Source organism: Emys orbicularis, chromosome 9 (assembly GCF_028017835.1).
Source record: "Emys orbicularis isolate rEmyOrb1 chromosome 9, rEmyOrb1.hap1, whole genome shotgun sequence".
In the NCBI taxonomy this organism is placed as follows: domain Eukaryota; kingdom Metazoa; phylum Chordata; order Testudines; family Emydidae; genus Emys; species Emys orbicularis.
This window is the reverse complement of record NC_088691.1, coordinates 22118967-22132706: the sequence shown is the minus strand read 5'-3', so window position 1 is coordinate 22132706 and position 13740 is coordinate 22118967. Positions and strand designations below refer to the sequence as shown.

Below are 13740 nucleotides of genomic sequence, written 5' to 3'. Positions count from 1 at the left end.
CAGATAAACTGGTGGACTGGTAAGAAAGAAATGATCTGCAAGTAGGAAGGCAAATAGAGGCTTGTGTGTTCTATCCCTTTCCCATACCTCCTGTCTATCTTGTCTATTCAGATTGTAAACTCTGCAGGACAGGGACTGTCTATTAATCTATGTTTGTACAGTGCCTAGCACAACGGGGCCTGTTCTCAGTTGGTCTCTAGGCACTTCTGTAATACAAACAACAATTAATAGTAATAATAAGAGGCCGAGGGAGGGGAAAAAAGGATGATCTGGTAGCTGTGACACTAGACTGGGATTTAGGAGAACTGGGTTCCGTTTGCAGCTGTTCCACAGACTCACTTTGTGGCCTTGAGGAAGTCACTTAAACTCTCTCCACTCAGTGTCACATCTGGGGACAATAATTCATCCTCTTTCTCCCAGTCTTCATCTGTCTAGGCTATTTACACTATAATTTTTCCAGGGCAGGGACTGTCTTTTACTCTGTTTGTACAATGCCTAGCACAATGGGACCCCAGTCTCAGTTAGAAGTCTAGGCAGTCCTAGAATACACATAATAAATAATACATTAAATAATAAAAGATTATTTAATAATAAAACAGTAGCCAAGAAAATGGGAGAAACTTCCTCTCTCAATTCCACTGGCACAACCCCCTTGACTTTAATGCACTAGTGTAACTGAGGAGAATCTGGGAGAATAGAAAGGAGGGGAAAGAGAAATGAAAATGTTGCTGTTTTCTTCCTCCAAGATGACATTTAACCATCGGCTTTTAGCTTCCATCACTGCTGTTCTCTCGTTAGGCAGCCAATAAACTGAAACCAACATCAACCCTTTATTTTTTTGTTTTGTTTTAACATTCAGAGTTCCCACACACTGACATTTTCAGAACAGCAAAACCTCCTGCCTTTGTTTCTCATACACAGGCAAATAAATAATGGTGGGATAAACCACGTTGCATTCCAAGTCAGGGATGTCCCATGAGATTTGGAGAGGTGGCACAATGCCTTTGCCTAGCAGTAGGTCTCAGATACCTTGTGCTCAGTGCAGTAGCAGTGGGAAGGATGGTTTCCATTAATGGAATATTCTGCAGCTTGATTGGCTGCTTCCGTGTGCCGATGACTGTGGCTGTGGAGGGGAATGAGAGTGGCCAGCCTATCGAAAGATAGACCCATGCAGCTGTCGCAGTAGGATGGTGTGCCCTTGATCAAAGTGTGAGAATGTGGCACCTTTTCTGGGGACAATGTTTGCAGCAAGAACCAAAACGAATGGATTTGTTTGTGTGGCGGTAATTTTTAAAGGGACTGACGATGGCAGAAACGAGTAACCAAATCCCTTTACAGTATGAAGGGCCAAACGTGGGGCTTGCTCCTCTCGGCAGCATTGGTAGAGATAGGAAGGCGCTGAGCAGTGTTGGCTAAGCTCTTTCCAGGAGTACTCCCTTTTCACAGAAGGTTCAGGCAGAGTGCGCTGGGAGTGCGGGGTAGCTCTCTGTATTGCCCTCCCTATACCTACTTTTGAATGGATCAGCATGTACTTCACTGCAACTTTTGACCAAGGCTAGCAAGCCTATCAGGATGGCAGGGCCCTGCCCATGTTCCAAAGAAGCAGCTTTGTCATACCCCAAGGGGCCAGAGAGCGCAGGGGATAGTAACTTTTTTTGTCTGTTGCTGTTTCCAAGGTCCGTCTGGCATTGTGAGTGTTTTGGGTTATTTTACAACTTCCTCCTCTTTCTCCTCACAGGGTTACTTAAAGCAGTGCCGGAAGAGGAGAGACATGTTCAGCGATGAACAGTTAAAGGTCATATTCGGCAACATCGAAGATATCTACAGGTTTCAGATGGGTTTTGTCCGGGACTTGGAGAAACAGTATAACAACGAGGACCCCCACCTCAGTGAAATTGGACCTTGTTTCCTGGAACATGTAAGTTTTTAGAGGGAGTGAGAAGGCAGGAGCCATTTCACATGACTGGATCTTCACTGTTCTGGGTGGCGGGTTCCTCAGATTACAGACCAGAGGCTACCTTGACTATTGGTTTCTTGTTGCTAGATGTGGAAATGGGCAAACTTCAGAAGTGATGCATAAGGTTATAGGACATAGAAAACAGTCAGTGAATCTGCTCAACGTCTTACATGTCTCGACCCAATTGCAAGGAGTACAAGGAATGAACAGGAAGAACTGGAAGTACTAGTACTTAGTAGCTAAATTATGATTTCCTAGGCATCACTGAGTCTTGGATAAATCTCATGACTGGAATATTGGTATAGAGGGGGATAACTTGTTCAGGAAGGACAGGTAGGGAAAAAAGGGAGGAGTTGTTGTATATATTCTTGATGTATAATACACTTGTTCTGAGGTCTAGGAGGAGGTGACAGGCAGACCAGTTGAAAGTCTCTGGATGAAGATAAAAGTGGGGGGGAAGCAGGGACAGCATCATGGAAAGGGTCTGCTACAGACCAACAAATAAGGAAGAGAAAGTAGTTGAGGCATTTCTAGAACAAATAACAGAAAAACCAAACCACAAAAACTGGTAGTAATGGGGGGCTTTAACTACCGAGACATCTGTTGGAAAAGTAATATGGCAAAACACAAAATTTCCAGTAAGTTCTTGGAATGTATTGGGGACAATTTTTTGTTTCAGAAAGAGGAAAAAACCAAGGGCACAGCCATTTTAGACTTGATTCTGACCAACAGGGAGGAATTGGTAGTGAATCTGAAGGTTGAAGGAAATTTGGGTAAGAGTGATTATGAAATGATAGATTTAGTGATTCCAAGGAAAGGAAGGAGTGAAAGCAGCAGAATAAGTAAAATGAACTTTAAAAAAGCAGATTTTAACAAACTCAGAGAACTGGAAGGTAAGGTCTTATGGGAAGAAAATCTAAGAGACAAAGGTGTTCAGGAGAAATGGCAAAGATACGGTATTAATAGTGCAACAGCAAACTATCCCAATGCAAAGGAAAGACAGAAAGAACAGTAAGAGGCCAATATGGCTCCATCATGAGCTATTTAATGACCTGAAAATAAAAAAGGAATCCTTCAAAAACTGGAAACATGGGGAAATTGCTAAGGATGAATACAAAAGAATAGTACAAGAGGTTCTGACTGTTACATCACTTATTCCTCTGTTCGTCAGTTTCCCCATCTATAAAATGGCTACACTACTTACCTGACAAATGGGTTGCAACGCTTGATTAGCTAATTTTGGTAAAGTGATTTGAGAGCCACAGTTCCAAACGTATTACATAACTACAAAGTATCATCATCATCAGTATCCCTCATAGCAAAGTGCAATCTAATCTAAATCAACCAGTAGTGTTCCACAGAAGTGAAATAGGGCTATATAGAAATTATTCATATAGAATTTAATAAAGAATGAGATCTTTTCCTTTGTCTTTTAAAATCACACTGTGGTATATAAGGGATAGAAACCTTTATTCAATATTACAGGATGGTTTAAAAATGTTGCAAAAAGGTTATCATTCTCTATTTAATTCTGAAGGCCTTTTCCAGAAGAGGAGATTATTATTATTTATTGTTATTTATTATTATGTATTATTAATACTATTAAATATTAATAATATTACTACTAATAATAGTAATGATAATGTGGCTACCCTCCAAGCTAAATTTCATGTCTGACACTTTTAAAATGATTTTTTAAAAATCAAGAGTTTTGGCAGGGATAGAAACCTTCATGCTCCAGGGCATAAGCTGACCTCTGACTAATATAGGTTTGGAAGACTCTCCCAGTGGGCATGTTGTCCTGGAATGGCCTTCTGCAGGGTTTCTTGCACCCTTCTATGAAGCCACTGGTACTGGCCACAGTTGGAAATGGACTATATTTCTGAGCATGTCTGGCATTTCCTACATACCTATGTTCTTCAGGTACAGGGGAGACCAAAATTTAACTGTATGGAAGCAATTTACAAATACCTGGCTCACCATATGGAAAGTTTTCTTCAAAAAATGGTTCTAAAAATAAATGTCAATCTGTTCTGAGACCTGTATTAAAGTCAAGAACCTGAGTTGTTTAAAAAAAAAAATCTCAACCCAAGAAACCTGGCATTTCTAATTGCACGCCAACTGAGCGGAACGTTTTGTTGCAATGTAAGCTGTCAATGGATTGATTCACAAGAAAGGAAAACACATGTTCGGAGTCTTGGCTGTAGCAACACGGCACATTTGGAAGGAATACGAACCCATCTGACTTTGTACCCCCCTTCCCCTTGTGACTGTGTTTCTCTGCTGCGTGGAAGGATGCTGGCCCACCAGGCCTCATGCTGCCTAAGTGACAGCAAGGCAGCAGATAGTTTACTCATGCTAAACACACAGTAACTGACAATAAAGCGCTGGAGGCTTTAACCCACCCCATCTTGCCTGTTACATAAGCTGTATATTACGGGAGCTGATAAATTGGCCAGTGTTGTAAATATGTCAAGAAAATTACAGTTCTGCTTTTTTAGGCTTTCCTTTAGGGAGAACGAAGTGCTATATCGGAGCTTATGTAAGAGGTGCTCTGATCCAGGATGTGAATCCTTTTATGTTGTACCTGGGCTGAGCTACGTTTCACCTCAGCAACACTTCAGTTTCATTAGAGAATCTCATTGGAGACATTAATGAAATTTCAGTGGGACACCATTAAAACCACTCGCAGCTTCTACTAATTGCTGCTGGCCTTTGCTGCAAAGAACATCTTTCTTTTTTGATGGACAGTATTATAATAAAAACATCCCTCTTTATATCTCTAACGGTGGTGCTGAGATGCTCCAGTGATGGGCATGTTAGAAATCTGCAGGGGGCAAACAGACTGGAAAACTCATAGTCTGAAGTCGTGGGAGAGTTTCACTACGGGGCTATATCCTCATGGTGGGGGACTAACCCCCTCCTGCAGACAGGTGGGAGAGCTTGAAGGAGGGGAACTGTGAGGCTCTTCTTGAAGGGTTTCCCCCAGGTTATTCTGATGGAGGGAAGCAAGGTGTTTGGCTCCTCAGAACTCCCGCATTCCTTGAGCCCCTGGAAGCACGGGGTCATCTGTCTGGAGTCTCTGTGCCTTCACGGTGGTTCTGGGGCCACGTTTCCTGATTCCCAGGTTCTTGTTCTATCCAGGAAGCCTGTCGTGTTTAAGGAAGTAAAATTGGAGCAAAACAGGTAGTACAAAAGGCAGAGAGAGCAAACTGATCACATGCAGGGGTCGGAATGACATTTTCCCTTCATGTACGGCATGAAGGGAACGCGATTTCTGGTCCCACCCAATTATGTAATAAGCATTGCACTTCTGGCCAAGTGTGTTTAAGGAGTGAGTGTCTCCTTCCTCTGCATCATTAGATAGCAACCACAGCTTGCATGCAGCATATCAAAAGCTGGTCTTGTGGCTGAGATGTAGGACTGTGACTCGCATACGTGGGTTCAGTTCCTGTCTCTGTGATATTGGGTGTTCTCTTAATCTCTCTGTGCCTTAGCTTCCAATGTACTTGTACGTATCCTTTTCTCCTACCTCTGTCTGTATAGCCTGTAAGCTCCTAAGGGCAGGACTGCTCCTATTACTATGTGTTTATACCATGTCCAGCACAATGGGACCCTGACAGAATCTAGGCCGGCCTCTCGGCAAGGTAATACAAATAAATACTAATACTAACAGACTTGATGGACTAGTGCAAAGGAGGAAGAGGTGGTCTTGTGATCAAGGTGTGGTACCAGGGGTGCTGGACCAGTTTTTATAGTGGGGGTGCTGAAAGCCATTGAACCAAACTGTAAACTCTGTATATAATAGAAACCACTTCAAGCCAGGGGGTGTGGCAGCACCTCTAGCTCCAGCACTTGTGTCTGGTTACTGTCTTGGTGTGTAACTGTAGGCAAGTCCCTTCACCCCTTCATGCCTGAGTTTCCCCATTGGTAAAGCTGGGATATTCAAACCTATATCCCACATGGGTGGGGTGAGGCTTAACTCAAAGATTTGTCAAACACTTTGGGGAGCACCTGCTGGAAGGCACGCTGCACCTACCATTATTACCGTGCTGCGTGTGCTGCCAAAGGCCAGAGCTGTGACTCAGTGTCACCTTTGCCATTTTAAAGAAAGAAAACCCCATCTCTTGAGATGAAACAAAAAGCTCCCACATGGCTCTCTTAAGGGATCATCTTACTACACTATTGTATCTCAAATGTACCTGCAACAATGTGTCAGTGTAACGGATTCCCCGCAGAGACACAGTGCTAATTGAGTGCTACACAGAGAACAGGACAAGGCCTGCATGCTAGTAATCCAACATCAGACCTTTCTGCTGCTGCTGCTGGGGTGTTTTTCTTTTATTTGTTGTAATTTATTCTTTAATGTGACAAGCAGTTGTCTGATGCACTCTCCTCTCTTCCCTCTGTCTCTTTCCGTGTTCATTCCCCCCACCCTCACCTCTCGCAGCAAGACGGGTTCTGGATCTATTCGGAGTACTGTAACAATCACTTGGATGCATGTATGGAGCTGTCCAAGCTGATGAAAGATGGCAGGTACCAGCATTTCTTCGAAGCATGTCGTTTGTTGCAGCAGATGATTGACATCGCCATAGACGGTTTCCTTCTGACACCAGTGCAGAAGATCTGCAAGTACCCCTTGCAACTGGCAGAGCTGTTGAAGTATACTGCACAGGATCACAGGTAATTAGATGCCTTTTTTTACTGTACTTGTGTTTTTGATGGCTTTTACTAACTGAGGACTTTTGATAGCCTATTTCTTTACATGGCATCTACACACACTAAATAACAAAGGGTTTTCTCTCTTACCTCTTCTTGCATCCAGCTGTTTCACTTCATGATAACTTGTTAAAATTAAGGCAGGGCAGAGGTTCAGCAAACTAGATAGAAAGCCTGCCTGAAGCACTTATTCCCAGTGGAACCAAATTGAACTCCATTGTAGTCAGAGACCTGAAGTAATGATAGTTAGCTGTACTTTTAGATGCTACCTGCTACTCTAGATGAATTATTGATTCATGTACTTGGTTAAGAGACATTAGCCAAAAAGGTTTGTTTCCCTCTCCTGACAGTGAACTCATCACAGCTGGGAATGGGAGCACCTCCCATGTTTGGATAGAAATGGGCCAGACCAGTAACTTGGATCTGAACTCCCTAAATTTGGGGGGAAATCAGATCCTGATCTGATTGTCGCAGGTTGTGTCTGTCACTGGTTTGGGAATCTGGGTTTGGATGTGAGAAGCACACAAGAGTTTGTATGTTTCTCTGAACTAGAGCTGGCCAGGAATTTTTCATCTGATGAAAAATGCCATTTTTGCAAAATTGAATTTTTCTCTGGGAAAATTTAAATAATGACTGCCCGCCTGGACGACTCGTATCAGTTTCACTTTCTGCTTGCGCTAAGGCTGAGCACTCTGATTCAGGGTCCGACTCTTGTGTCTTATTCTCCTTTCCAGTCCCAAACCATTGTGATGTCACAATGGCATTTGCTGTTTTGTGATGTAAAAACAGGCTTCTGACTTAATGTAGGGAGAGGCAGCCTCAGGGAGAAGGACTCTGTGATTCCTCCTAGGTAATTAGTACTAATACCAATGGCGAGATGTACAGTGTGATTACACCAAGGGTAAATTACATTTTTGGGTTCAACATAGTTTAAAGCATTCCTTTTTCATTGAGGGCTCTTAAAATTACTATGTGATTATATAATCAGGTAGACCATGCATGTTGTGATGTTCTGAGGGAATCAATGCATTCCTGTGGTTAAGCTACAATCGTCTGAGACAGAGGCCTTGTCTACACTGCCACTTTATAGCGCTGCAACTTTCTCGCTCAGGGGTGTGAAAAAAACACCCCCCTGAGCGCTGCAAGTTTCAGCGCTGTAAAGTGCCAGCGTAGACAGTGCATCAGTGCTGGGAGCCGTCCCCTCGTGGAGGTGGTTTTTTATACAGCCACATTAAATGCACACATTGCTAGTGAAGACATATCTAATATCTTTTATATCTAATATCTTTTTTATATCTAATATTTTTTATACTGGTGTAAATCTGGAGCCACATCACTGGAGATACTTTGGATTTACACTGGTGTTACTGAGATCAGAACCTGGTGCCAGGTATAAGTGCCCAAGTTCATCAAAAGCACATTAGTTATATGGGGCAGTGTGATAGGTAGAGAATTTTAAAACTACTTTTAGGTATTTAAGTACTGCAAAGACACAGCTGTGTGTTAGCAAGGAACTGGGAGTCAGCATAGTGTCAGTGATCTGAGAACAGGACAATTGTTTATTGGACAATTCACTTAGCTGCTTTGTGTCTCCCTTTCCCTATCTGTAAAATGGGGATAATACTTTCCTTCCAGGCATTAGCAAAAGGAAGGCCATTTGAACATGTAAAATGCTATATGTGTGAAATTCACACCTGCACAGTAGGCCATGACAAGAGCTAAGCCCTAATTCCACTCTGCAAGCATTAAGTATTACTAGCCATATGGGTGACCCTCAAAAAGTTTGTTGGTTCAGTTTGCTTTGAAGAGGCATCCAAACGCTTGGTGGGTGCTATCAATAGCTGCCCATTGTTTCTAGACAATGCCCATTGCCTCTTATTCAAAGGTCTTAAAGCCCTTCTGAGATATTACTCAGTTAGGCCTCACAGCTCCCCTGTGAGGCAAGTTATAAGGGTCTCAAATAGGGATACAGAGGCACAGCGGGGTTAAATGACTCACCAGAGGTCTGCATCAGATCCTTGTAGAGAACCCAGGTCTCCCTCTCTTTTTGGAGTTTGAAATTTCTCTGCTGCTGCATTGTCAGGTTTTCCATTAACATCACTTTGGGGTTAGTGCTTAGGTTAATAATTGCCTGAGAAGTAGATGGAAACATGAATAATTATTAAGGGAGTGACATGTACAGAAAAAGAGTGATGTGACCGCAGTTGTGGGTGCAATCTGTACCAGTACAAAGATAGAATGTAGGCTATGGCTACACTATAGACTTTCCAGCGGCACAGCTGTACCACTGCAGCTGCACCGCTGTAAGGTTCCCCCGGGTAGCTGCTGTATGCCACTGGGAGAGAGCTCTCCCATCGGCAGAATTAACCCACTCCCAACGAGCGGCAGTAGTTATGTCGGTGGGAGAGCGTCTCCCACCGACATAGCGCTGTCCACACCGGCCCTTCTGTCGGTGAAACTTATGTCCGTCAGGGGTGTGTTGTTTTTTTTCAAACCCCAACGGACAAAAGTTTTACTGACAAAAATGCTAGTGTAGACATAGGGTACATCTGCACTACCCGCCGGATCGGCGGGTAGCAGTCGATCTACCGGGGATCGATTTATCGCGTGTAGTGTAGACGCGATAAATTGATCCCTGATCGCTCTCCCGTCGACTGCTGAACTCCGGCTCGGCGAGAGGCGGAAGCAAAGTCGACAGGGGAGCCGCGGCCGTCGATCCCGCGCCGCGAGGACACGAAGTAAGTAATTCTAAGTCGATCTAAGATACGTCGACTTCAGCTACGCTATTCTCGTAGCTGAAGTTGCGTATCTTAGATCGATCCCCCCCCCCACACACACACACACACACACCAGTGTAGACCAGGCCATAGCCTTAATTTCTAAAATATCTAACATCTCTAAAATTTCTAATATACCTAATATCTCAAATTTTTTGTGCCCACAGGTCAGGTTGTTAGATATCCTAAAGCTATTATCTATACCCCAATGTGTTTAACCCCAATTTGATTGTGGGAGCAAAACTGAAGGAAGAAAATTATCTGGTGGATTGATGCTCATCATGGGCCAGATTGTTAGTCTCTTCCTCTGAGTAGGACTTTACTACGCAAGAAGTAATGGGACTAATTACTCGGAATGAGCCAGGGTCCCATGTAAGGAAGGATCTTTGTATCATTTGTGAGTGGATACCATTAGATCTTTTCCTGTCTGGTTAGCTGAAATCATTCTCTTATTGTATCACTATAGATCTACTATATATAGGTCCAGGACAATGGGCCTGCATCCAAATTCCTGATCATTCCAGCCCAAGTTAGCACATGACATTTTGGCAAGAGCCCACACTTGCATTCTCACTGAGCATTGAAAGGAAGTCATTGCATCCCAAATATATCTGACGAGCAATTTATCGGCCTTAATTTTATTTTGAACGCTATCCTAATATTAATCCACCAGCCAAATGCTTTCTTCTGCCATTTTTCTTCTAGGTTCTTTGTCAGCTCAACCGCAGACATGGGCTCAGAGCCCAGAAAGTTCAGTCAGTGATTCTTGCTTCATTAATGTACGAAAGGAAAAATGTACCTGCTGTTTCCTCTTCAAATGGAACATTAGAATTAGTGAATTAGCGTTACCAGTATAAAGCCCAGTTTCATTGGCACCAGCCCACTCCACGTGGAGGCAGGCTTGGGGGTGTTTTAAAATCTTGGCTCTGTTCAATTGTTCATTGTCTATGGGCCAGTTCATCTGAATTTTTCACAAAGGCACATCTGTTCAGCGTCCCAAGATTGAAACCAGTTTAATATTCATTAAATAGCTGAAGGTCATAAGTGCAACATTGCCTTGTGAGCAACTGGCATTGTAAGGCCACTGTCCAGTGATTTCATCAGGTTCCCTGATTCGGAGTTTCAGTGCAAATAAGATTTGGGGTAAGAAGTTGGTTTGGAATCAAAGGCAACCAGAGTTTTCCTGGACGCTTGGCGTTAGGAGTAGTTTTCATAATTTTTATAAAAGTGTAACTTCCTTCCATTGCTATGCAGGTAGTAACTAGGGCTTGACCCTTCAGGTGTGTCTATTGTGGGCTCATTGGGAATGCTGTCAACTCAATTAAAGAAGTTAATTTCTACGCTATGGGAGATCATGCTGTTGTGAGACTAGTCCCAAATGTCCCCTCCTGCAGATCAGAGCCAGAATTAAGTGTATGTGTGTGTATTGGGGTGAGGGGGAGCTGTTCTAATCTTTGAACTGAAATTAGCCACCTTTACACTCACTCAGCCCACTTGCATGCGTACAACTACTTGAATTGTAGACTTGATCCTATTTGCATAAGCCACACCCCTGAATTGTGCTGCCATTTTATCAGGGTATCCCCAGTACGTACACACACACGCCCTTAAGAGCATTGGCTCAACAGACTTGTCACTGTCTACCACACACACATTCCCCTCCCTGAAGGTGTCTTCTTCAGCCATCATCCTTAATTTATAGTCTAAGAGCCAATTCCTGGAGTCCTTTACTCACTATTTACACAGTGATTGGAAAGTTTTGGAACAGTAGGAGTTCTTTTTCATTCAGCGAGGGTTTTGCCTAAGGACCAAGTAGAAACTGAATAAGGACATCAAGACCTGAAATAATGTTAAAATAATAAATATATTTTATTATGAAAACTATAAAAATATGCTGTATATTTTATTTTAATATTTCCCCAATTTATATCCCATTTGGGGCACTTACTGAGTTTCTGGATCTAAAATCATGGTAGAGGAAGGAAGCTCTGAAGTACATAGAGAAGTGGATTGGCTGTTCTCAGTATCCAATACTGAAGTATTCATAGCTCTAAACTTACATGTCCCCAGATGTTGGAAAATAGTCTTCAACAAAGGTTTCAAGTGCAGGATATTACAAAAATAGCAGAGGAGTTGACTCAAAATGATATGCTAGCTCTTTGACATAATGAGCAGTGGGATAATACCAGATGCGTGTGGGAGTCTGAAGTCAACTTGGGTCTATAATGAGCAACTCTGCTCCTGAGAGGTATTTCCTGTATATTCCGGAGAATCAGGCTATAAAAATCTACTAGAATACAAAGGGTGAATCCCCTGTTCTAAATGTCACTGACAGAATCTTGAGCAGTAACCAGTAGAGCCATTTCCTCAGCAGCTGCATGAGATCTCCATTTTTCTCATTAGTTAGAAGTCAATATCAACCCTTAAGTTAATCATAAATTATGGCAACATTATATCAGCTGGCCTAGTCTGTCTTCCCAATAGAAATGAACATTAAGGTCTCCTGGAATGGAAAATGAGGCACAAGGTGGAAATCAATAGCATTGATTTCAGCATCACTTTTTAAAAAGACTGATCATCATCCTTGCTGCCCCGACGGGAGGCTATTTTCGGTCTGTTATTACACTCACACGCAGGGCCGGCTCGAACTTTTTTGCCGCCCCAGGCAAAAAAGAAGAGCGCCGCCCCGCCGACCCCCCTCCCCCCAGCGCTGCGCTGGGCCGGGCCGCCGAAACCCCCGCCCCCATTGCCACGCCGGGCCGCCCAAACCCCCGCCCGAGCGCCAGGTCGCCCAAAACCCCTGGAGCGCCGGGCCGCTGAACCCCCCCGAGCGCCTCGCCGGGCCGCCCAAACCCCCGGAGCGCTGCGCCGGGCCAGCCAAACCCCCTCCCCTCCCGAGCGCCGCGCCGGGCCGCCCAAAAACCCACTGCTATTTTTAGCACACTAGCTCAAGCCCCACTAACTTGAGTCTTTCCAAGCTGCAGTGTTCTGGCCAGAAAGGGTATTTCTAACACAGCTGAACTGATTGGTCTCCAGCCTTATGTCTTAAGGGTTGTAAGATCAATGACTTGTGTATTCTTTGCTGGCTGGGGCAGTTACCTCTGTATTCAAACCTGATATAGTGTGTTATAGACTGACGTTTTATAGTGACACATGTTTCGTCTGGGGACCCAGGGAACACCTCCTTCCTTCCATTATTCAAAGGCCCCAGATGCTGGGGCCAGAGAAGCTCTGAAGCCAACCCTTGCAAAAACAAGCTCTGGAAGGAGATTGTTACAATCCAGAAATACTTTGCCCTGACTTTGCTTCTGCCGGAAACACTGGTATGATCAGGGAGGCATGAGCAAGTCTGATTTGGGACTATAAATGTGTGTGACTTTATCTACAAATGTAGGTGGTAGCTAGATGTACATGCACACATAGAGAGGGAATTGCTCACATACATAATATGACTATGAAACTGGCCAGGTCTGTCCCAGATAACTTGAGAATCACACATCCAGAAGTTCGGTCTGGGCATCAGATACATTTTATTATAAATCACTGTAATAAGGAAACTAATTTTATAAAGGAACATTAACATTGAAATATTTTCCAACTTTCATTTTAATGAAACAACCCAAGGCTCCACAGTACGAGGTCTCCCAACATCTGCCTGCAGAGTAGTAGGGTTAGGAATGTTCAGACAGCCCCGGAATGTGGCTGTGCATCCTAACACATTTTTTAAGAGCAAGATCCACAGCTGCTGTAGTTCAGTGTAGCTCCATGTAAGTCAATGAAGTTACTCTGACGTACAGCAGCTGAGGAGTTGGCCCATTAATTTTATTAGCATTTCACAGTCTCAGTTTGAAACAAGTTAATGTTGTTTGGAGGGGGAGAGGAGGGAGGGAGGGGTTGACGAGCCAAAAAGCAACCAGCAGAGAAGGAGACATATCAAGAATAATAACCAGGGGCAAATTGCTGTTGTTCCCCTTTCCTAACAGGCGCGGCAAGATGCTGTTAATAGATGCTGTTAATAATGATGAACCCTTGTACATTTCCCTTGTGTGTCAGGTGTAATTCCATGGGCTCCCTTTTGTGTTTTCTAGTGACTACAGGTACGTGGCTGCTGCACTCGCAGTCATGAGGAATGTGACTCAGCAAATCAATGAGCGGAAACGGAGACTGGAGAACATTGACAAGATAGCTCAGTGGCAGGCCTCAGTCCTGGATTGGGAGGTACAGTATACATTGGGCAGTGATGGGCTCCAGTAGATTCCAGCACAAGAGGCAGAGGTGAATTGATTC

General features: G+C 43.7%; 1 protein-coding gene across 3 annotated transcripts in view; it reads left to right on the top strand.

Annotated features, from left to right (window-relative positions):
- Window positions 1–13740, top strand: part of ARHGEF9 (Cdc42 guanine nucleotide exchange factor 9) — a 263094-nt gene that overhangs the window by 203192 nt on the left and 46162 nt on the right. For all 3 annotated transcript variants that reach the window (XM_065410528.1, XM_065410529.1, XM_065410530.1), the window contains 3 exons: window positions 1739–1918; window positions 6408–6640; window positions 13542–13671. In XM_065410528.1, the coding sequence (XP_065266600.1) occupies window positions 1739–1918; window positions 6408–6640; window positions 13542–13671 (543 nt within the window). The remainder of the gene's footprint in view (window positions 1–1738; window positions 1919–6407; window positions 6641–13541; window positions 13672–13740) is intronic.